At 37.7% G+C, this 26,354-nt stretch overlaps 1 protein-coding gene across 2 annotated transcripts in view; it reads right to left on the bottom strand.

Moving 5' to 3' along the window:
• ZNF385B (zinc finger protein 385B) overlaps positions 1-26,354 on the bottom strand; it is a 168,241-nt gene that overhangs the window by 129,877 nt on the left and 12,010 nt on the right. For both annotated transcript variants that reach the window (XM_055812344.1, XM_055812343.1), the window contains exon 2: positions 4,762-5,064. In XM_055812344.1, coding sequence (XP_055668319.1) covers positions 4,762-5,062 — 301 coding nt within the window. In that variant the 5' untranslated portion in view covers positions 5,063-5,064. The remainder of the gene's footprint in view (positions 1-4,761; positions 5,065-26,354) is intronic.

Genomic DNA, 26,354 nt, shown 5'->3' with positions numbered 1-26,354 from the left:
CTTAATACAGCATCACACAAGGAAGCAAAGCTGTTCTAATCCCTATTGCCAAAAGTGAAAAAAAACCTGTCTCTCCATACTCCCTTGCTGTCCTCCCATGTCCAAGTTTGCCGTTTTACCTTCTCCCTTGCACTAGCAGGCCCTTTTTTTGACCTGATTTACGTCATGAACACAACAGAAGTCTAGTCATGTATGTATCTATTTTGCTAGCTTAATCCCTGGCTGTCATTGCTGTGAGCCAGATCACACGACTTTGTGTTGACAATCTCTCAGAAAATCACCCTGCCATTATTTCCTCAGTAGTGCAAGGGAACACATTAACTTGTAGCACTGCTCCCTACAAAGGGTCCCCACAGCACGGGACCCCACAGCACTTCCAAAACTGTCCTGCAAGGTCAGATATTTCAAAAGTAAAAAGGCAGAGCTGCTACCAGAATACACTGCCAAAGGACCGATACCCAATCTCATTTCCAGCCAAACCTACAGACAAATCTTCAAATGGGTATTAATGAGTGTCATCCAGACCCTAAAGCACATATTTTCTTTAAAACAGCCTAGGACTCAGGAAAAAGTGGTTCTGCTTCACCCACTTCTAGAATTTGGCCTGTAACAAAAATGAAACTGCCCTACCTGTTTCCAAGGATCTGTAAAATCTGGACTTCGATAGGTATTTCTAGTACACTCACTCTTAAAACTACACCAACCATTCCCATGTTAGCATGGGGGCAAATGAGAGAATCAGGAGATTCACCGCAAGATAGCACCCCAGGGAACAAGTAATGACAATCGGTGGAGCATCTCCAAAGGATAAGTGGGAGAAATATAACAAAGTCATCCACAAAACTGGCCAGAGCATATGTTGATAAACAGCTCGCTGTTATCCCTACAGATACCTTGCTTAATAAAAAAGGCTTTAGAAAATAAGATGCAGAACTAGCCAACAAATCCCATAGTCGCGGCTTGTTTGCTCAATCGCCCGGGCTGGAGCACCATCTCGTGGAAGCCTTGCCATCCCGCAGGCACGCTGCTCCAAAACGCTGCCACCCTCCTACCTTTATTTCCGAATCAATCAATTAGCTATCTGTTAGTAGATAAGGAGGTATTAGCCAAGTTCGTACCATAATCTCAAAACTGTTTTCTTCCCCTTTGAAGAGCAGATAATTTAGCCCTTCTTTTCGGGGTGGCAGGTGGGATGTTTGGTAGCTCAAGCAGCTGTGACATGACCCATGGCTATCGCCGCTGCAGGCTCTAGCAAGACTTGCTGCTGAAAACCTTTTAACAGGCCTACTCCAAAATAGATTTCCCCAAGGCTGCAAGAAACTCCTCTTTCTTTTCCTGCTTATAGGAAATAACAGAAATAATTTTCAATTCAAGATGCAGAAGCAAATACACACTTTCTTATTTTCCTGAGCTTCCATTTATTTCCTTCTGGCAGAAGGCTGGTCGTACGTCAGATACGCCTGGCCTAGGGGTAGGGATGGCCCTTGGGAATGGCATTGCTGACAAGCTTCAACCTGAGCTGCGGTAAGACAGGGTGGATAAAACTGGTAGTAATGAACCATCATTAACGTAAGCAATAGCAAAAGTTCTAACATCATGTGCAATATACTTTTCCAGTATAACACTGTTCTCTTCACACACCAATTTTTAACACCAGTCTAAAGAAAATGAGGAGTTCAATGGGTGGACCAAATCACCAAAGCCTTCTAATTTAGTTAAATAGTTTCTTGATTTGGTCAATAGAAAGAAAAGCAGCTGTTAAACTTCATTTATATTCCATTTTAGTTGCTGTGAAGTAATTGAAATTGCAGGTACACGTACAAGAACAAAATAGCTTCCTAATTTCAGTAATGGGGTAGGGGAGGCAAAATAAACAAGAGTCTACAGAAACAGAATATACTTTTTAGAAAAATATATTGCTAAACAACTTTCGTAATCCTGTAACAATCATACCATTAACTCTAAATATAAAGAATTAACTTCGAAGTTTTCTTTAAAAAGACATTTAGACTTTAATTATCTAAATGCCTCTCATCTATACATTGTGGAGTATTATTGCCAAGACCCAGAATTCCACAATTAGCAAATCTTAGTAAGCTCGATAGTGGTACAGCAAGGATCATTACCTATTACTGACAGTTACAAGCAACAAATTGAGGTTAGAGTTGTAAAACAGTGGAATCCAACAACTAAAAGGATGCTTTATAACAACCTGAGGTCACCTGTCATAGAGAGGTTCTCAGAAGAAGGAAAATATGACAACACGTCTCATGACGCCTTTGTGTTTGTCCCCATTTGGAGCAAAGCCCACCAAGAGCCAAAGAGGCTGGAGGCAGTGATGGTGCACAGATCAGTTCTGTCACACAAGATCAGGTCTGTAGTCCTGGTTTCTGTACTGTCAGCGAATATTTAGTCACCTGTATTTTACAGTCACCTTATTTTCCAACAGGAATATTACTACTTTCACACTCATGAAGACAGAAGAAAACCCCAACCAGAGATTAGCAGGAACCTTTTACAGAAAGCTTCCTGAGGTGTCCTGAACTACTTACTCACTGCTACCTAGTTTGTTAGGAGCGTATGTAGTTATAACAACGAAGTATGAGAGGGGCTGCTTGCTTCCTTCACACGTGGAATAAAGTCTCTTAACTGGTGAGGTGAGATGAGATGACTGTAACTGTTCTCTTACCATCTGTACAAATAATTCTGTTAGCCAAAGAAATGGCAAAGGCAGACTCCCATTACAATGGGTAATAACACTCCATAGAACATGCATTAAAATAGAGCCTGGATAATGTAAATTTATAAGAAAATTAATTTCTACTTTTTTTCACAAGCATTCTTTGAGAACTACATTTCAGTAAATCTTGTTGTCCTACTGGCTTTTAAACAGTATAATAAATTGTCTATACAATAATAATAATAATAAACTGCCATGTAAGCCATCTCTTTCTTTTAAATGTTATGAAATCAACTTCCTTTCAGCTATGAAAACAGAATGTCTGTTTCAATATACAGTGGATAGACCAGCATAACTAATAAATAACTATGATAGAGTCTAATATAGAGATCAGTGAACAAAGCACAAGGAAACATGAATTTTAACTCCTAAGCCATACAGTAACTCCAAAGCTTGTGGTCCATAAAATGTAAAATATTCAGCATCAGTGCATTCTTCGAGCAACAGTGCCAGAGCATCAGCTGTGATCCCCAAGAATGACAGCAAAGACACCAGGTACAGATGCCCAGCTAACAAAAAAGCAACAGCAAATATACAGTGGAAACATTTTAAATGCTTTCTATCAGCACACAGAGGAATTTAAATTAGAATGTCTCATAGATATGAAGCTATTTTAAGAATGCACACAATTAAGTAATTCAGGTGTTACTCAATAGGAATTTAATCTTTTGACCACAGGCCTTACCCAAGTGATAACTTTACACTAGTTGGTTTTAAAGCAAACAAAAACAATAATACAGACTTTAAAAAAGTCAAATTCAGTTTTATTCTAAGAATCAAAATTAGAAAAAAATTGTTAAACCCTTTAATACAGTTTGACTGTTTCCATACAAAACAAACTCACATGGCTAATAATAAAAAAAACCTCTAATAAAATTAATGAAAATTTTTTCATGAAAATTTGGTATTGATGAAGTAACAGATGTCAAGTGTCAGTAAGCAACAACTTTGGCTTCTGCCAGACAATAATTTCTTAAACCACAGCATTTTCTTTATCTCGGAACTAGAAAGGATGACTTACTAGCTTGAAATGTAAAGAATACTTTTTAAGATCAACTTTGGCCCTTCTGGATTCTACAGAATGTCAAAAACCTCTGAATTTTCTTTAACAAAATAAATGGAAGGGAAGCAAGAAAGTATCTATTTCTACTATCAGTAAGAAAAGCATCCTTCAAAGTGGTCTAGCAAATTTTCTGCAGCGCTGTTGGAACATCACAGAAAAGGGATAATCCTGCAGCAAAATCCTTAAACAATGAACACTAAAGCAAGAGACTATATAGCATACCAGGACCCCTTAAAACAGGGAAGGAGAGTCACTACATCTTTTACCCTTGCAACCATACAAGACTGGATCTTTTTTGACATGGGCTCACTTCCTTATGTGTAAAGTAGTAAGGAAACACTACATTTTCTCAAAACAGCGATGAGGGGAGCCTAACGCTGAAATAAAAAAATCCAACAAAAAATGCACATTATGTGCTTTGCACCTTTACATCATGCATGTTAAATGCATTTTGCCCAAGCATCTTTACTTACTGGGCAAAAAAAAGTATTATTTCAAATTATTTCTCACTTGAATGACAGTAATTAAAACCCAGACCACTGAAAACAGAAACAATGAAAGGGCCAGGCCTGTAAATTCCAGCTCTCCTCCTCCTCTTCCTACCACCGCATTTCTTTTAAAAGTTCTTCTGTACACATACATCCTTCCAGAACTTTGTTTTGGGAACAAAGGCAAATGACAAAATGCATGACCATTTGAAGCCACAACAGCAACTTTTAAACAGACCACATCTCAACTGCCCAAGGCCCAACACAGCCATTAATCATGCATTAATGCAACATTGCCTCAATAGAAGTTGGCTTCACAGGAAAAGAAATACACCAGCAATTCTGAACATGGGAAAATATTATTAAGTAGTTGTATTAAGTTTAATGGTTATGTTGGGTGGGGAAGGTAGAACCTAAACGCTTCCCCAGATTACTTGACCAAAATGCAACATTTCATACTTATCACATACCTGTGCTTGTACTTGCAAACAGAGCACCAGGAGCTGTACTTGCAGGGAGTTTTCCATTATTTAGCTGCTTCACTCTTTTCAGGTGAGACTTCCCATTGTAATGGACTTGAGCTTGTGCTGCAGAGTTCAGCTGTATATTACACACCTCACAGAAGGAAAACAGTATCTTCTTTTTTTCTTTGCTTAATTGGTAGTCCTGTCTGTCATTCCTCAGTCCTTTTTCTTCAAAACCCCAGAGAACAGCTGGCTGATTCATAATCCCATCTTCAAAGACGTGGTCAGGACTTAATGGACGCTTCATACCTACAAAGCAAACAGACAAAATTGTTACTAGGAGCCAACTAATAATGCTTCCTATTAAACCAGCATTTTCTGTTTTAGAATGCTATACACCATGCACCAAAGACCAGTTCCAACAAATAAGGTTCCAAATTGCAGAAATGTTGCTTAATAGAAAAATACACACATTTGTGACACACTGCAGAGCTCAGTAATAGTAAGTTAACAATACATCAGTCTGCACATGACAACACACAACTCATTATTTTGTTCTGTGAGCTCTCTATTTTAAAGCAGGTTTATTATTGCATCTCTAGCAGAGGTTAAGAATATTTTCAAATACATTTCCTTCGCCTCACTAAACACCAGTTCCAGAGCTTTTAACTTTCCAATGCCCACAGTAGTACCCACTGCCTCAAATAGTTATTCAACAAAAAGGATGCTGATGAGATATTACTGAAATACTGGAAGATTGCAGACTGTTCAAGTGAGACTAATGAATACTTTCCACTTTCATTTACACTCAAATCTTCAGCCTTCATACAAGCATTAAGATGTTGCCTATAGCAGTCCACCACTACCTTCACAATTAAAACTATTATACACAGAAATGCCAGCTAGAAGTTAGCTTGTGGGAGCTACACAAATACACAGTAAATGACAGTCCTTGAAAAAAAAATGCAAGAACCTGAAACATGCACTTGTCCCTAGAGAATAAAAAAAAATGATAAATGAACCAAGTTGCACAAAGAAGTTTTATATAGATGGGGGGGGGGGGGGGGGAGGTGTCTATTTTTTTAAAGATATAATGCTAAATCAGTAGAAAAGAAGGGGGGGGTGCTCTTTAAAGAAGGAGAAAGGTCTAGGGTGACTCAAATAGAAAATACTTGTTTCCTTGGCTAAACAAATTGCTGTTTACACTTAATTTTTCCCCCCCACCCCACTCTGGATCAGTTAAAGGCTGGCTCAGGGAGCTGTGCAGAAGAGCAGCTCTTTCTGGGCAAGGGTGCACCTGTATTCAGCTTTCAGAAGCAAAAAGACTTCAAATGCAAGGTCCTTTTTTCAGCTCAGGAATCAGAGCAGCACAGATCTTTGTGCACACCTACCACCCTGTTAGGCAGGCAGAATGAGAGAGACCACACCTCCATGAACAAAAAATGAAACACAAAAGCAGTCATATCAGTCCTCCTCAAAACAGTGCAGTATTCACAAACAATATAGAATACTCCTCTCATTATCCAGGCAAGTGTATTACCAGGAGAAAGTCTGTTTAATTCTTTGGCACAGGTATGTACATAGAAACACCTTCAGAAATAGGTTATTTAAAGAGACATTTATATGGTGGGATGGACTATTTCATCACATTCTGAACTCTAGCCCACATGTAAAATTTTTGTATTTGTACAGATTCCTGCTCAAGTATGATTCACCAATCAAATATTCTAAATAAACAGAGTTCACAGTCATAGTCATATTTGTTTCATATAATGGATAGTCCTGTCATCAAAAAACAAACAAAAACAATATTAAGATATGCATCACATCAAATATTAAAACAAAAAATATTTTTTAAAAATAATTGTAGGGTACAGGTACCTAATTGCTTTTAAAACAAATTACTAGTGATCCTGAAAAGGTAGGCTAGACACTGTCACACTAAATCATTTAAGAGTAAGTATCACATTTCAAGGCAAGCAACCAAGATCCTCGACTCAGCTGAGCTTAGATGACATTTTCATCTGAAAATTTAATCTCCTTAGAGCTTTGGTATTTGTTACTTTTCAATGTATTGTTTAAACCATAAATAACTTCCCCTACTCCATTTTTCTGTGTATTTTTATTTCACAGTGTTAGTTTCCAGAAGTAAAAGGTTTTGGGAAAAAAAGTATTTTTCTATTACATTGTTTTAGATGATATAAACATACAAACAACTACTTAATAGTAAAATCGGTAAGAGTTTAAAAGTCCTGGCTTGTCAGAAATGTCATGAATTTGATTGCAGAAAGCAAATAATAATTCAAAATATAATTCAGTAATTATTTCAATGACCTAATGAAACTGAGTTGGTTTAGATACTTTTAAAAGTGGCAAACATCTGTATTAGAAAGCTGCATGGACCAGAAGGCAAACTGATAAAGCACATAGCTGCTGCTGAGTTACCCTGTAACAGCACCAGAACCTTCCAAAGGGGTTTTACTTTGGAAAGCACCAGCCTGGTACTGCATTAGCCCATTATCACTGCAGCAGGAGATACATACACACCTGGGCTGCACACTGGTTTACTTTCAACCAAAGAAACAAAACCTTTCAGTTGGTAGAGTCTGAAACTGCTAAAGCAGGGTAAGTGGGGAAAATGAGAACACTCGTCTCAAACGTGCACTTCTGACATGATCAAAAGTGGTCTCAATATGGACACACCCAGAAAAAACAGCTAAAAGTGCAAGCAAGGACTCAGACACAACACCTACACCCTAAGCCATCCCCAGCTCTCAGTATAGAAAGTTAACCTTCAGACAAAGAAAAGAACACTGCCAAGTTTCACTTTTGTTTTTACAAACCAAATAGTTTTAAACTCACTTTTACTACAAAGTACTGTCTCAGTTGCATTAACACAGGACAAAGGTCTTTACAGTATTCCCTTGCTACTAATTTAAGAATTAAAAACCACAAGCTGAAATTTTAAAATAACCCTGACTAAAGCTCTGCATCTGAATTAGAATGTGACCTGACTATAAGCAGCACTGACCTCCCAAGAACTGATAAGAGCAGCAGATGCAATGCACTTCTGGAAAAAATACCTACATCGAGCATCTTAAGCCTTGGCTTTAGGATGGCTCGCAGCAGCTTACTCTGACTGGTCCAGCCCTGGTGAGGACCTGTACATGCAGCCAGAGACCAAACCACGGGGTAGCCCTCAGAAGTCTGTCTGTTCCTATGCAGAAATCCCAGCCCTCACCTTCCTGAGATTTGAGAGACCTGAACATTTGGTACAGCAAATCATCTGTGTTTGAAAAGCCTTATCCAGTCCCTTCTGAAGTGTTTAAGAGAAAAATGTTGGTAGCAAACATCCACTGACATTTTACAGTATACACATCTTTCATGCAGTAATACTGTGAAACTTTTACCATAGTTATTTACCATAACTGATCACTTCTTGTGGTATATGTATTTGTTCAAAGAATAAGAAGGTTATTACGTGAAAGGTCCCATTTGCCTTTAAAATTCTATTTCCTTCCCTTCTTCTTTAAAGTTATGTTTGGAAAAAAAAAAATCTTTAAAAATCTCTGCTGAAACGTCCTGGCTCTAGAATATACAGAGCAAGTACAATGCCACATTGAGTCAGTGTTAAGAATCTCACCATGAATGTTATTTATTTTGTGAGAGGAACCCTTTCTTTAGAAGGCTATCTGAACGCTTTACACGTTTATGAAACCTGTACATACACATTAAATTGTGACTTTAAAAACCCGCAAACAAAAAAACCTGAGCATTATTCCTATTCTCTACCATTCCTAGTCAGTGAAATTTATCCAAGCAAGCATCTGGCAAGTGTCCTTTTCCTTTGGAGCTTTTCATTGCAGACAGATTTTGAAAAGTTCTGGATGGTACTTATCCTCACTCCCCAAGAGTCAGGTATGAAATGGGGCCATTTTGTTCCTCAGGTTTACACATAGCTCAATAACATTATCATGTAACAGAAGCAGCTACTCGAGACTACAGTCAGTGAACTGAGAATAAAGAGAAATTACATGATCATGATATTCCGTGAAATAAAAAAAAAAAAATCATTAGAGTAATAGTTATAGATAGGATTGTGAAGTATTTAGAAGTAGGTTTAAGACTTAAAACAAGAACATGAGTTCATTAAAAGGGAGAAAGTATGAAAATTATCATATGGAGAAAATAAAACAAATTAAGCCTGCAAGCTCTCAATTTTGTATAACCTGGATACAGCACAGTATAAGCCAAGACTCAGCAGCAGCTGATACATAACAAGATACACAAGTTAAAAAGTGTCCCATGCAAAAAGGACATGATTCTGTGGATCACACAGGAGTGACACACACATTACAAAGGTAGTGCTATATCATTGTAGTGTTATTTACTCTATGACTTAAGAGATCTAGACACAAATAAAATTGAAAGATGAGACTGTGAAAACAAGCAAAAAAGCCGGAAACAAAGAGGAGCATCCAAGTATGTTGGAAAACATCCAGCTGAAATGATCCAGAAAAATCAAAGTCCATAAAGGGATCGTGTGCCATATTCATCTTCCACAAGTACTTTTGCTTCTTTGTCTTGCAAAAGTAAGTTCTGATTCACACGAGATATACTCATTTTTACTTTGATCAAAATCATAAGAGGAAGCAATGCAAATATAAGAGCTTTTCAGGTATATAACATAAGCTGTTAACAGACTGAGGTTGTCCCCCCATCACGTTTCCTCCCCAGTACATAAAACTGATCGATCTGAATAGATTCTGCAAGCAATACTGGAACAAGAATAAATTAGTGATTTATGACACCACATTAAAATTCTTAGGTGTCATGAGATACCCTGTTCGGATTTCTGAAACCACATCTCAGCCTCTTGCAGCTGGCAAAGAAATCTAAGCATGGACATCCTTTGTACTTGAAGCTCAAAGCAGTTAGCCTTTCAATTTAGCTAATTTACTTTTAAACAGAGTTGTGCTTTCAGAGGAGCTCCAAAGAAGTATTATATATAGTACACTGCTGTAGGTGAGAATGTGCAAATCTTTACTCAAAAGAAAATAAGATTTGGTTATCCTAATGAATTAGTGATGGTTACATGAAGCATTCTTTTCCTGAGCGCTAGTCTAAACTTTTGCAATGCCCATTCCTAATTAGTTGACACTTCAAAGAACCACTATGCTGGAAATGTAATTAGACTGCCACCCCTCTGTGGATCTGTGCCACGTAAGCGAAATAGAACATGTATTTTAACAACTTACATAGGGGCAAAGAAAAGTTTCTCCTTTAGCCTTTCAAATAGTCAAATGAGTTACAGAAGACATGGGAACAAATATAAAAATTAACTGGCTTTCTATATAGTTACATTTCCAAAAAGGTTCATTCAGACAACTAGACATCTTGGGAGGGGGAGGAGGGGGAACAGGAGACTCAAGACTGAAGCCTTGTGATGTACAGCTCTTAAGCACCTCCTATGGGGAAAACCGCTCTATGCAGATGAACCAGTGAAGTATGCACACATGCCTTAAGAGCTGTTATCTTGTACTGGAGCAAGTATGATTCCATACTTCTTCATCTCTGCCATTCAAAAAAAAAAAAAGTTAAATCAGAAATCAGCTTTCAGCTTGAATGCCTCCAGAGCATTATTTACAAGAAACTCACTACAGCTGCTTTTGAGAAGTCTTACAATATTTCTTATATTTATAGGTAGTATTTCCCAGACATAGATAAACTATCAAGAGACATATGGTTTGCACCATCTGGGCAACAAGTTCTATTGGGATACTGCAGTGAACAGCATATGCATAGTGCCTTGTGCGCAGTATCCTACAGTGTTAAAAAAGCACTAGAGACTATTTTGAAGCCAACCTTGAAAAATCTCCCATATGTTTAAGGGACCAGTTTTCTTTCAGAAGATGTGTTCCTCTCTCTTTCAGTACAAATCAAAACACAGAACTGCCATGTTTAATCTTCATCTTGTCCTGAAATTCCTCAAGGAGGCATCACATTCTGCAAAGTTTCCACCTGTCAAACTATTTATTATGCGGCCATACACATCTGATCAACTCTTTCTTACTTCTTTCACCTCTGCTCACAAAGCACATAGAATGTTTTAATTCAAAGTTACAGTAAAAACTGGATGGTTCAGATAAGTAAGTACATTTTTATTCCTTGTAGCATATAAAGAATAATCAGTTCATCATAGCACATTGACCAAACCAGGTTAAGTACTTTTTTTGCCTGTACTTTGATGCTGGTTTATCAATGCAAAGCGGAACAGGAAGTCAGCTCACTATTCCTCTGCATTAAAAGTTTTGAATAGTGTAGTATGACAAATGGCTGACAGCCTCTTCACTAACACATTTTAGAGTATTTAACATTTGAACAAGATTCTCTTTAAACTACTAAAACAGATGGTTGTTTCACATCATAAACATTAGCTGTTCAGTAGAAGGTAATTCAGAAAACTGAAAACGTTCAAGTAGCTAGTGTTTTGCTTTGTTTCACCAGCCTTGAAATAGTCCATGTTAAGGAAGCCTAAAATTAGACCTACCGTACCGGACTGTGAGCTCAGCTAAACTTAAGTAAATAAAATCACTCTTGACTTAGATTATTCACAGGCTGTGGTTGCATATGTCCATGTTTGTAGCCATGGCTAATTATAAGGTTGATCCTTTCTTCTTTAGCCCTGGTACTTACAGATTTCTGGCGTTCTTAACATTAACAATAGTAGATTTACACATCAACTTACTTACCAAAGATACATATCCTCACCTGACATAACATATCTGACTGCTGCCAAGAAAGTTAACCAAGTTTGGAGTCCAGACAGCTATCTTGAATTATGCTTCAAGAGGAACAGATAGTTTTCCAGCGCTATCATAACATGATTTTGCTTGATGAACCATTTGACAAATTGATGCTTTCTACTCGTAAATCTGTCATTAAGCCATTACTTACCTTCAGTTAACTTGCACTCTAAGTACTATTACCTAATTGTACAAGAATACCTAGATGCCCAAAGTGTCCAATGCATGGTTGTACGTGTGGTCTTAGCCTTTTGTCCTCCCTTACCATGTGTGTAAGTCCATCAGAAAGAATAGACTTGCCAGGAAAATGGCTGCTGAGCTCCCCTAGCTTTCTCCATCAAGAAGTTCCTTGAATAAATCCATACCACACTCCTGATAACCACACTGCCACCCCTGGTGTGTTACCTGCAACACGGTCAGGTACCACATAGTCCAGTCTTTGTGGTTTAGTGTCCTCATAAACAAAATGAAGTCCATCACATACCAAACGTCACTGACAGTCAGTATCAGGTCATATCTACATCTTACTTCATCCAGGAACTCTAGTTTTCCATCAAAGACCTAACCCCCAAATATTCTGTATTTCTAAAGCAACACTCAGCAAGGAGGAAAAAACCCATGAAAATATAGGCAGACTTAAATGAGTTCTGCTGGATAAAACCAGGATTAAAACATCTCACATGCCAAACTCCCAAGCAGTCAGCAAAAAATAATAATTTAAAAAGTGGGATGCTTTTAAGATGTTAAACATGTGAAAAGTACATGTCATTTTAATAACATCTCCTCAAAAAGTAGACCAAAATATTAAACAGATTAATTTTTCCACGTAGAAATGAACAGAGCAAGTTTTAAGTGTATTCCAAATTTCGCCCATTTTCACAATCTGGTTCCTTGAGACTAGGGAACTGTCTTACCAATTACGAATGTAATAAATAAATTTAATTATATTGTCTTCAAGATAATTTTCTAACACTACTTGCTAAATCTCTGGACTTCTATAATGTTGCTAGACTGGGCTTTTTACTTGCATCTTTCAGAAGTGCTTTATCCAAGTATTCTTTCAAATCAAAGGACTCCTCTTGTATTCCTCCACAGAAAAAGCATCTACATTGAACAACATAAAACATTAACTAGATGCATCTCCACCAATTTTCACAACTCAGAAGAAATTAAAACAAACTTATAAAAGGAAAATTATGTAGGGGATGTAGTTTGAACCTGTCTTCAAAAATAAAAGAAACAAAAAATACACGTTTTTTTAAAGAAAAAAATATTTTTGTATGTTTTACAATCTTCTCTTAAAACATAACATAATTTAACACCCACTGTAAAGATAATGGCTTTTAACTTATTGGAGAACTGGTATAAGGTGTAAGGTACTTCTAGTGAAGCATCTATTTCAATTTAAAAAAAAAAAGTTTTAGGCATGATTTTGCATGAATAAAGATCAAAACACGTTGACATAATGGGTGATTCCCACAGGGTATTTGTAGCTGGCTGGTGCTTTATCTTGCTTGAGCATAATCACATTTGAGGAATAAATAAAGCTTTGGTCTTAGGAAGCAAAAATAGTTTCCTACCTTTCTTAAAAATATTAAGAATTTACCCGAGCATAAAAGGAAGCCACAATAGGAAGCCAGGCATAGTAGGCAGCCGTCTTGTTCATATAGCCTAAGTCTTACAATGCTAGGAGCTGAATATAAGTTACACTGGAAACCATTAATCCATGATAAAGCCTGGTTAATGCTGCAGAAGAGCTCTTAGACACAAGAGCAAAACCTTTGAGGACTGTGTGAAAATAATAGCTGGGCATGAAAAAAGAACAAGCTACATTCAGAGACTGAGACCCATCAGCTTGTTTGACAGCACTAAGAAAACAAAGAAGAGAAAACTCTGCTCAAAACTACAATGATTACTGGCAGTGAATGTAAATCTTAAAGAGCTCCTAAAAAGATGGTCCTGCATCAGTCATCTGTAACAGACTGTGAGTGTCCATGCAAACTATTGATTCCCTTTTGGAACTGAAAAAAATATTGAAAGCAGTGCTCGCTCATAGTAAAAAGGTAAAGGGACATAACATATGTTTTGTCTTATTAACTACTTAAGGTTTATGATCAAGTTATAAGAGAATTATCCATCTGGTAGTGACAGACCACAAGAACAGGCAAGTGGATCACCTAGTTTGAAGGCACCTGCAGGAACAGACCAGGTTAAACTTAGCATTGCCTGGAATACAACCCTCCACTTCCTATTTTTCTTGTTTAAAGGAACCAGCAGCATATTTTGTGCTGCAACTGAACTCAGAGAGGCCTCTGGCAAAGCTGAAGATACGGCCACTCCCTAATTCCTCCTGCCCGTACACTGACTTGCACAGACCTCTCCAAAACTAGAGCTGGGAGTTACCTGAGGCTTGAAGTGACTGCTGCCTGCAAAACCCATTCTGAATACCTACCTTACTCCACATTAAAATACACGCTTCCATTCATAAAAAAATGAGGCAGCCTTTTGCTGGTTTTGCTGACATTTCACACCATGATCCAGAAGTAGCACACACATGTGTTTCCATGCTGCGGATAATCCACCCTGCTCTCCCCTCAATTAAGAGCCTGTTAGAGCGAGTGCATTTGCTCACACAAAATTGACAGGCAAATGCTCCTCATTTCTCTGCATTCCAGCCAGTGAAACCATAATATTGCATTAATCCAATTTGGGTTTCATAAACTTTTGGACATAACTCTAACATTTTTTTAAGCCGAAAGGTAGTATTTGAATTAAGAATTCATGTGGGGGATTGTTTTTCTTCCCTGATATTCATTTGTATAAAATCAGTATACTATTTGCATATCATGCTCAAGAAGCAAAAACACTTGAAGAGACTCCATTAATATATTCCCTCTACCCCAAAAATCTTTGTAACAAAGAATCATTGGCAATTCCAACAGCACTAAACTGCATAAACGCTTTAAGCCCCACACCCTTGCAGATATTCTGCACCAAGTATACTGAAAGTACTGAGAAAAAGAATAGTCAAGTCAGTTACTTGAATCACTGAAGTACATGCCATTTCATTAAACTGTTGCTTCACACAGCTCTGAAGCCCCAAACATAAAAACGTGGGCCTGTTGGAACAAGTCCAGAGCAGGACCACAAAGATGATCGGAGGGCTGGAGCCCCTCTCCTGTTAAGGCAGGTTGAGAGAGTTGGGGTTGTTCAGCCTGGAGAAGAGATGGCTCCTGGGAGACCATACAGCAGCCTCCTGGTACCTCAAGGGGGCCTACAAGAAAGCTGGAGAGGGACTTTTTACAAGGCCATGGACAAGGGTTTAAACTGAAAGAGGGTAGATTTATATTAGATATTAGGAAGAAACTCTTCCCTATGATGGTGGTGACACTCCAGAACAGGTTGCCCAGAGAAGCTATGGATGCCCCATCCCTGGAAGCATTCAAGGCCAGGCTGGCTGGGGCTTTGAGGACCCTGGCCTAGTAGAAGGTGTCCCTCTCCATAGCAGGGGAGTTGGAACTATATGATCTTTAAGGTCCCTTCCAACCTTAACTGTTCCATGATTCTATGATACCCATTTCAGCAGATACACAGACCAGCTGAGTGTGACTAAAATATGCTTTAACACAAACCACAATGGGTGTCTTAACTGCAGTATAAAGCAAATTGCATGATAGATGCACAGATTTCTTCCTTTCAAAGATGTTTTCACTTGATACAGCCCAGAGCTTCCTATGGGATCAACTTTACTATCTAAAATACTCTACATAAAGAACCTGTCACACAAATGACAAGCAACCCTTCCATCAAAACTGGTGAAAACAGTATTTCTCAAAGCACTTATGTCCAGAAAGGAGGCTTACTGCATAGAGCCAGAGACAGAGGATGGGGGAAGTGGTCTCTGGGTATCCTCCATGGTTTACATTTCTGTCTGTGCATCCCCTACCTGGGAGAAGGTAAAATGGGAGTAGAGGAGGAGCAGATGTGCATTTCCATCTGGAACAAAACCATGGGGTATTATTTGGCAAGTCATTTTACACCTTTGTGTCCAAATCATCCCTCCCTTCACCCATTAACTCAGACTACACTGTCAAAGCAAGGGCACATTTAATAAGCACAAATCCATGCTATAATCAGTATCAGGTATAATCGGATATGAGGCACCTAAACATTACCTCTGACACAGTACCTGAGAAACAGAATTTATATATATTTTTCAGCACAAAAGCACCAATTAAATGTCTGCCAAAATAAGGGCCATTTAAGTTCGCCATCAAAATGAACAAACTATGCAAGAATCCCCTTACACCTAACCATATTACAGAGATGGACCTGAGGCACACAACTCAGCTTTTGCTGATTACTGCATAAAGTGAGTTTCTCGCAGTTGACTGCATACTAACTGCCGTGCTAACAAGCGGTGCCTTCCTTCGGACATTTACAAACATCAGAATGCTTTTTCATGACAGTCCCACATATAATCTGCCATTCCAGATGGTGACTGGTGGGATGCTGATTTTTTCCTAAGGCAGTTACCGCCCACTAAGATAGTATATACAGGGCTAAACAAAAAGCATGTGCCATCTGCTGTCAAGTTTATAAGACTTTTTGAGAACTAGTAGGCTAGTTAAAGTTTATTTTAGATCACAAAGGTCAGGAGGCTATAGCTCTCTAAATGCCCAATAAAAGAAGAGTAAGTTGCACTGTAACAGATACGCAGTAAATCTAGAACAAGTTCCAGTGCCAGGCCCACCTCTAACACCCTGAGAGCAGCAAAGGATTCTCACTACGATCCGTGGCAAAAGGTACATACAACTCACAAGCTCAGAGGGAACCTGAAACCAAGAAGAAAGATTAAATTCCACAGAACTTACAGATTCCTTTAGCCTGAAGAAATTTTAGAAATTTTCTTCCTTGTGGCAGGATGTTTTTTCTGCCCCCTTTCCTTGCATCTCTGCTGCTCTCATTTTGACAACTTCTTAATCTTATTTCTTGCCCAGCCCCAGCTCTTTTCCTACCCCACTATCTGCATAGATTCTTCTTATCCTCCTGCTCACGTGTTGTCATACTATATACACATAGAGGAAAGAAAAATAAATTAAAAAGCAGAACTAGTATGACATCTTCTGCCAGCCTCACAAACAGCATAAACTTCCTCTGACTCGCTTCATCTGTCATTTATAGATGGTTAACAGCAAATACAGCAATTTCCCCTCTCTGGGGTCATTAAAGACTCAAATTACATAAAACAATTCTACACGTTCTTCTTAAATAGTCTAATTCAATCTCTTTTTGCACATTGATGAAGAACAAAAGCAAGCAGAGAAAACAGAAAAACACATCCACCAGTACATTTTTCAGAACATTTCTAAATCACCATGTACATTAAAACCTTTAATTGGACCAGGGAATTAATCCTTGCACATGTGTAAAGGTTACATCACTGTCTGAACAGATGAAAAAAAAGTATTGCTTAAGCTCACCCCTTAAGAAGTGGAATTTCAAAAAAATGAAAAATTGCCTTTAAATCATTAACATCAGAAAAACAGGACACAAAGGAGAGAGATCATGAAAGTCCGTACTGCACAGTAATAAAGGGCTGCAAAAGTCTCTGCAGGAGCTAACACTGTGAGAGCCTCTGGTCCCACACCAACGTGGCTGCATCAGCAGAGATCCCCCTGGAAGCCCAGCAGCAGATGCTGAAGGAAACCATCTCCAGCCAGCACAAGTGCATCACCTCCTCCAGCATTCATACCATGTAGGGCAGAAGTAGGGTAGAAGAACAGAACACACCAAAAGTTACCTCCAAATGACGACTTGGCCCTTAAGAAAAAGTAGGGGCTATATGAAGAAAGAAAATCTGGAGAAGTACGTGCAAAGAGAAGGATTTGGCATTCCTCTCCCCACCACATACAAGCAACCAGAGGCAATGAGGGGCATAAGGTAGAGTTTCTCCATACTCCTTAACAAAAAATTTCCTTACTCTTCTTTAAATGACTGTTAGTACAACTGTCAGTTGCTTTAAATCATCCCAAACCGCTTCCTCTACTGCAGATACCACAAATACCAATCTATGCATCCTGCTGACTATCTGCAGAACACATGGCTTTATTAAATGTCTATATAATCATAAAAGTAATTAAAACTCAATACTACAATAAAGTTATTTAACATAAAAATATCTGACAAAAAATTACACAAGTCACAGTTAGTCTTATACTGCCATCCTGCACAGGATAAGATTCTGGAATCTCCTTAGTGATATAAACTTTTTTCCAGCTTTCCTTTTACAACTATGAATCTGAAGTCTTCACAAAAAATCATGCATACTGCTCCTGTAAAAAGTAAAAACATCATTTTGTGAGGGGATCAACTTCTGATGAAGGCAGTCACACTGAAAATTGGTCATTAATCTCCTCTGAATAAATACAACCCCCAGAAAGATGGAAGTGTGAACAGAATATATATTTTCTGCACTTGAAAATGCTGAGGTGCACAACAAGAATGTTTTACTTTAGCATTTATAGCTGAAGTTATCCTTCAAAAACCTGGGCTACTCTCACGAGAGATTTCTTTCCAATCATTCATTTTTCAAAGCCCTTTGCAACTTTAAAATTGCAGTAAAGCTGACTTTATAACTTATTTCGGTAGATCTCTCTCCCTTGTCCAAGCAGTCACATTCCTTGGAGACATTTGGTGGGGTTTCAACTTCCCAGACATTTTATTAATTAAGAAAAAAAAAATATATATTTTTTTGCAATGTGTAGAGAGTTGACTTTATAATGGAAACATCCTTGTGCTAAACGATTCCTCTAATAGATACCCTGATTAATGAAGACCCTGCTCTCTCACACTAGCTTACCTAGTTAACCTGTGCTCAAGTTATACTTTGCTGTATGGCTGATAACTGAACACAACTTCTGCTAAAAGACAGTTTTAAACATACTTACTGCGTTAAAAGATCCAGTGGATTGAATATGCCTCCTGTGCTGATATCAAAAAATGACATTTTGAAGCATCAAACGTTTGGAAGGGTTCACTTAAGAAAAACTAATTTATCAATCTGATGACTCTTTTGCTTATGACACTCCACTCATGAATTCAGGGCTGCTAGCTCTCAGAATTTTATTTTGCAGTATTAGGTATTTTTCTTAAGCCTGGCTCATGCAGTTATAAAAATCCCTAGGAACTCTAGCTTTTTAAATATCCTTCTAATCCTTGCAGAGATGACTGAAAACGTGAACCCTAAAGGCTTAAAAACTAGAAGGGAATTAAAGAGAAACCAATTTCAGTTTTCTTCTAGAACTTGACAAGATATTCGAATGTTCAGAGTTGACTATTTCTGGCAGCTAGGCAGGAGCATTGATGTTCTCTCAGCTATGCACTTGGATAAAGTCCTATACTGCTGCTATACTTTACCACTGTAAGAAACAAAAGACTTAAAAAAAAAAAAAACCAAAACAAAAACCAACAAAAAAACCAAAACTTCAAGTCCAGTCCTCATGTACTTTCAGCCAGGACAAAGCCCCAACAATCAGACCTGTATTTGGCTATACAAGATTTTCCCGGGCAACCTGCCACTTATTCTGGGCCAGCCCGCTGGCTGTTGGTTTGAAGTTTCTCTTTCCCTAGCGCGTGCAGTCCATAAACACATCAGAAGGCAGGTGTTTCCTCTTCCCCTGTGTTCCCATAAACTCCCCCTTCCCTTAGCTTTTATTTTACAAGACTAAAGCAGTCTCTAAATAAAAAAAAAAAAACAAACAGCAGTATCTCCTTTTCCCCAACCAGAATCCTTCTCAACACCCATCTCAGTCTGAACTCATCACAAGCAGTAATCAAGCCAGTTCCCTGAACTCCAGATGGGGACTCATCAGTTTTGCAATGTTAATGCTTCCTTATCCCTAAAAAGAAGGAAGGTTAGGAAGCACTAGTTAATTTAAAATTCATTTGTAAACAATAAAAAATGGATTTGTATATTTGTTTAATTATGTTTAATTAGGTATTGCAATTAAATAACTAGCAAGTATCAGTGAGTTCTGAGTAATTCATTCAGCTTATGCTAAATGGCCAATTGAATCAGTAACTCAAACTGTCAACTAAATGACACTTCATTGTTTTTAAAAAAAAATAATTATCAGTCCTTAGCTAAGAGTTGAAGAAAGCAAGCCCAGTTCAACTGTCAGCAGAAACAGACTAATATCTGCCACAGGAAACCACACAGGAAAGCAACTAGAGTTCAGAGATCACATAAAATATCCTTACAAATGAATGGATATTAAAAACTTAAGTTTTCAGAAGTTTCCAAATATATACAGCTGTAAATTTTCCAATTATATTTTCTACTTCCCCTTGGAAAATCCTGTTTTGTAGCTAAAGTTTTCTCTAGGAAATAATCAATTTAGTCACAATGTTATTTTCAGAAATTGCATAATCATTAAATAGTATCATGAGCGTCTGTTTCAGTACTGTCAAACCGGCATCGCAAATGGAAAAACTGAAAACTTACAAACTTTAAAATTTACAGAAGCAACTTTCAAAGGGGTTTTTGTTTGTTTGTGTTTAATATTTAAAGACTTTTCCCAAAATTTAGAACAGGAATCAAAATTGACACTGAGAAGTTAAGTGAGGTAGCAGCTTTGGTTTCCAAATACTTTTAACCAACAAAGTCTTTAATTCAGAGACCCTTCATGAACTAGGCTGATACAGTGAAACTCTTCCCAATCCTGTTCATGCTTTAAACTGGGGCGTGGCTCAGGTAGCATTTGTAGCTCTGCTACAGATGATCAACAAATATTTTTCCGGAAGTGGGGCTGTATCCTAATCTCCACTCTCCCCCTTTGATATACGAAAAAATATCTTCTAAAAAATAAGCAAAAACCCAAAACAAAAAAAAAAATAGGCATTACATAGAAAGAAGCATCTTAAGGGCTAACTCTAACTTTGTGCAACTACAGATGCTATAGCAGAACCTTCAGCCACAGTACAACCACATCCTGGTATCGATCAACATGGAGAGCTCTTGACTTTTAAAGATATTCAAGGTTCACATTGTACCATGACGAATTCTCAGTGGGACAGTCACCACTTGCATTTTATTGAGTTTCTCATGGCATACTTGTGTCCCAGCCTTAACATTACTCACACTGCAAAAATTCCCAAAGGTAACTGAAGCATGCAAAGAAGGGGAGTAATCTCACACCCACGTTTCGGTTTGCCCAGCTTCATGAACTCCAATGACCAAAAAAAAAAAAAAAAAAAAAAATCACATGGCTAATCAACTAGGGATTAACCACATCCAAAACGTCAGAAGTTATAAAACACATTTAGTCTGTCAAGACAAGAAACAAAAATGTAACAGGTTACTCTACCCTATCTCCTATCCTAACTTTGGGCATACCAAAGTTCTTACACAACATCTTGAGCAAGCACGACATGTGACACCATTAGTGGACTTGGCAGTGCTAGATTAGTAGTTGGACTCTATGATCTTAGACTTTTTCCAACCTATACAATTCTATGATTAGATTCCATTGCTACTGCTGGGCCAAGCATACACACACACACACATATATAAAACATAATTGGGCACCTTGTCAAATTCTCTCGCTTTACCCTTTCCGTGAAGTAGTAGTAAAACAGACATCCTGTTACCCAAATGCACAAGCCAATACTCAAGTAGTATTAACTCTCAAGATAACAATCTGCAGTATAGCTACCATAGTCTGTTTTATCTAGCTTTTCAGGGAGCAAATTCTTGCATTTCAAGCATTTTCTATAATGTATAAGAAAACAAATTAAAATAAGAGACTTCAGAGGCTCCAAAACCAAGCAGAGGTAGGTTACAAGATTTTTGTCATGATTTTCTAAAGGCATTTCAGACAGCTTTAATATAACTGCATTCAAGGTCTCCTGTCAACATGCACTGAACAATGGCCTCCCAGTTCTGCAAAGTTGTTCACCAGTAACTTCTGTATCAGGTAAAGTTTCCCTAACTGCATTTTTAATTATACTGTACAGCCAAAGGACAAGATCCATACCTACTTACACTTGCTATAGCATTAGATGTGTCTACATCAAAAGGACAAAACACAACCTAGGTACTAATGACTCCATTTTTCCTCTCAAAACAATCTGCAGGTACAGTACACAGGCTGATCTAATGCCTGCTCCTGTTATGAGAGCATATCTTCTCTAGATTATCTGAATAAATCCTGAATAACAATAGAGGAACGGTTTATTCATGCACATTTTCTAGACACAAAGACAGAAAAGATAAAACAGTATAATTTTCAAGGACCCTAATTATTTTCCCTGTGTCTGACTGCTTGGACTGTAAACAGCAATTTAGGACCACTTCATCTGTCCCCTTGTTGATTTCCAAACCAAGTAGACCGACAGACCAGGGAACCACAAATTTAAATTTTACATGCATTCATCTGATTCCTTTAATGACCACATACATTTCAGGGTAAGCAGAAATTTGGGGTGTAAGAGAGAACCTGAAACTTTGCAACCAAAGTTCTTACTGCAACAATCCAAAAAAAGTAGTATAGCCCCCAACAGTGAGGTCATTAATAAATACAGCCTCCCTAATTTTTCCATTTCATATCCTAAATGATGTTACATTGTACTCCTAAACAGCTGCCACTTCTCACTCACAGGATATCATAAATTCATTATGTGAGGTAATTCCCATTTTGAAATTATATACAGACCCTCTGAAATAAAACACTACACAAATTCACATATTATCAGTGATAAGCATTTACTTGCCATTCTTAGGCATTAACATCAGTAAGCATTCTAGAAACAAGTTTATGTGGAATACCAGTTACCCAGTTTGCTTTTTTAGTACTTAACTAGACTTCATACTATGCTGGTGAGAGACATGAACAAGGAAGAACATCAGCTGGTTTTCCTAAACCAAATAACCCTCACAATTTACCCTAGCATACTGCAGAACACTGAAAACTGCAATTTCTCCAATGTTCATAAAAATCATACAGAACTCATTTACTGAAGGTAGAACAGAAATCTAATCAAAGAAAACTGTATGGAGCACCTATATTCTATATAGGAATAATGAATTATATTCCAAATTAAGACTTCTACAAGAGAAATAGTTCGGAACAAATAAACTAATGTCCTAAAACTCTGTTGGTGAGTGAACTCATTTGGGAACTACAGCTGTTGGGCTTTAGAGATTTGGATTAAAATCCATCATTATCTTTCAGTTAATACTCTTTCATCGACCAATCAGCAGTCATATGGTGTTTACCAAGCCTGGTCACTTAACCCACTTGAATGGCCTTTGTGCTCTAATTTGTACTTCAATCAGATTACTTCTAATCTAAATGATTTGTGTCCTTTATGGGACAGATAAACACTAATCCCAAGGTTCCTAAAACACAACAAGCCTAAACAGTGCCAGTATGGCATCCACTGTTTGCCATTTTAATAGAATATTTCATTCAAGTTGGGAAATATGTGATTTGATCATACTGACCCTGTCTTTTAGATACTCGTCCCAGATTTCTTATATAGACAAAGAAGAAAGATTTATTCAGCAAACACAACCACTCAGAAACACAAAATCAACAGCAAGTAATCAATACACTAATATTTAGATATTATATTTTGATAAAATTATTTCACAGGAAAAAAATACTTATTTTTTAAAAGTAGACTAAACGAGTAGGAACATTTTACAAATCCTTGTTCAGGATTACACATTACACATGGTAATGGCCCACAACAGTCCCCAATTCTCAATTTTAAAAGTCCAACTCTTCAGAATGGTTTTCCAAGGATTCAGCAGTTAAAGCATCCTCAATCATTCCTGTTCTTCAGTTAATTTTGGGTGACACTTGGAAGAAATTGCACTACGGTGCAAGTCTAACATCTAAGTGCACTTAACTTTAATACGCTTAGGCTCTGATCCCACAAATGCTTCTGAACAGGTAGATCAGTGAGCATGCAACAGTATCCCTAAAAAAGGGAAGACTCACAGATACAAATACATTTGCATGATTGAAGCCAGGTACAACAATGTATCTGCACCTCAAAAAATGCTGAAGTCAGGAACAAGAACAATTGAGTAATCAGTAATAACCTTGTGGTGACACCAAGTAAGCAAACACCTTCATATGTAAAGATACAGGCTAACACTGAGAGTTATATTCACATATTCACCAACATATATATTTCTTACCTAGAAAAATTAAAATTAATATAAATTAATAAACAGTAATTAAAATTGCCAACTCCCTAGAAAACATATCCCCTTCTAAAATGTAACTTGGGATATGATCAATTAAGCCAGGATAAGCCTACCAAGAATTGGATAAAACATTCCACAAGAAAAGTTCAGATCCTGGATGTTATTAATAGCATCTGTAGCTATTACCTTACACAAATCTAAACATGTTTATTTACAATACCTCAGCACAGGTAACTAAAACTCTTTCCTAGCTGATGACCTAAACTAGGAAGTCCATTTTCTTATGGTATCCTCATTCACTACAGAGCCACTCTCAGTAGGTGACCTCAGCCTACCTTGTAGCAGATGAGCAAACTAACACACATGCAGGGGATCAGGAACTACCACCATTGCCAAAATTCTGTTTTACAACTGCACATATGGCACGAAGGGTATTGCACTATGAAACCTGCCATGCTGGCAAATACTACTTCCAGGATTATTCAATGAATGGTACATAGTACATATACTCCTTACTCTACTATGGAAATGGCTGTTGATGTTCCTTGTACTTTGAGCAAGATCCCTACTATGTATTACAAAACAACCGCCTTGAAATCTCTAGCAGAAACTACAGCTTGCCTGAGATCTTCCAGAAGTTGCAACAATCTCAGAAGTGCTGGGAAACCTTCTATAATTCACTACTGGAATTACAAGCTAACATATCACTAAATACAGAGTTTAAGAGGACTGATCTACCTTCCCAAGAGCAGTAGTCTTTGCTTTTCACAAATTTCTCAAGCTCTGCCACAACCTCAGAAGGTTGCATAGTTCCTTGAATACTATATTTCTGTTATTTTAACTCCAATCATGAAGTAAGCACAAACTGCAATTTTAAAATGGCAAGCCACAGTTTCTCCTCTACTGACATTTAAAAGAATGATGAGAGTGCAATGCCCAGAAGCCAAAGATACAAATACAACAACGACCCGCATAGTTCACTTTTACAATTAGACCCACTGCCACTGCCTGGAGGACACTTGAAAAAGGAGTGTTGCTATTTTTTTCCCAGATATCTAAAAATCCCTGGACCAGCTATTCCAAAGACTGCTCGTTCCAGAAGATATTGTAAAGTCCACCAACATTGAACAAGTATTTATGAATATGACAGTGATCAGAAATTTGAAGGAAGAACTTGTAAAATCTACAAATCCTTAATACCTAATGAATAAACATCTGGAAATAGCAAAACCTTGCCCTCTGTGAACCCCAAAACATATGTCAGAAACTATATTTCCCATCAAGGGAGTAGGTAACAGTCTTCACTTACAAACTCAGTAGTTCACATATATGGTATCATACTGCATATGTACTGCAAAGGTACCACACAGTTCTTTGATGATTAATAGCACTAAGTCCAAACTTCACAAAAGGGGTGGTGGTGGGATGAACCTACAGATCTCTCAGGACAGACAAAAACTCTCAGATGCAAGCCAGAAAAGGCTCTGCCCTTGGTGTCTCCATAAAGATAGCACTACAGACTAGATAAGGAATGGACACTTGCTGGAATATGTAGGGAATGCCTATAGATTACAACAGATTCAGAATTAAATGTGTGCACTTCTGTCCAAGATGCTAAAACCAGGTATACCAGTAATGTTGCTGCACTCTTGGCAAAAGGTGGTAATTCTTGAAATTAAACTACGCACCTGAACAGCAAAATAAAAAGGACCTCTCATTTCACTCCTGTATTTCAGATGGCTCCCCCCAGCGATTACTGAAAGCAGCTGCCCCAAACAGAAATTAAATTATTTCTGGAGATCAAAACAAGGCTGAAGTCAGTTAACTTCTGTGATATACCTGCTTCTCCACTCCAGAAGACACACTAAGACCACTTAAACTATTAAGAATCCAGAATTAACTAATTTGAGTTTACAGTATTGTAGTTAAGAACATCAGAACCACCATATCAAAGATGATGTAAAGACAACTATTGAGGAACTAACAGAAATACAACTAGAGAAGCTTCAGGTGTGTAAGAGTAATACAGCAAAAAATTACATCTTTCTTCAAAAAAGTTACTTAAATAGTCAAAGCAGCCATTTGAAAATCACTCCCCAAAACCTCTTATCTAACAAAACAGCTTGCCCTGCTGTGGGTTTTCCACCCCATTTTTGGAATTAAATCACACTGGAATACTGTTTCTCTAGTATCAAGAAAAAGTCAGAGCTAGATTCCAAATATGTGAAACAGATCCATTAAGTTTGAGCAACAAAGGTTACATCTGCATTTCTATTCTTACCTGTTATTTTTATGCTTTATAAAAGAACCACATTCCCTCCTTGCTCCAATGAATTGCCTATGTGACAAGGAAGCAAACAACCATAAGTCACAGCAACATGGACTTTTACATCCTTGCCATAATGAAGTAGAAGATGCTTATGGCTGCTTGCTTCTCCGCCAGCACACCAGTCACTTAGCTAGGGGAAAACATTAAACAACTAGGGGTGTGAACCCATTCTAGCTTTCCACTTCATTAAGTCATATATCATTTTTACATAGGAGTCATGGAGTTATAAATCATGTGAGACAGA

The sequence above is a fragment of the Falco peregrinus genome, chromosome 8, assembly GCF_023634155.1.
Source record: "Falco peregrinus isolate bFalPer1 chromosome 8, bFalPer1.pri, whole genome shotgun sequence".
Taxonomy (NCBI): domain Eukaryota; kingdom Metazoa; phylum Chordata; class Aves; order Falconiformes; family Falconidae; genus Falco; species Falco peregrinus.
This window is presented reverse-complemented; position numbering and strand designations above follow the sequence as displayed.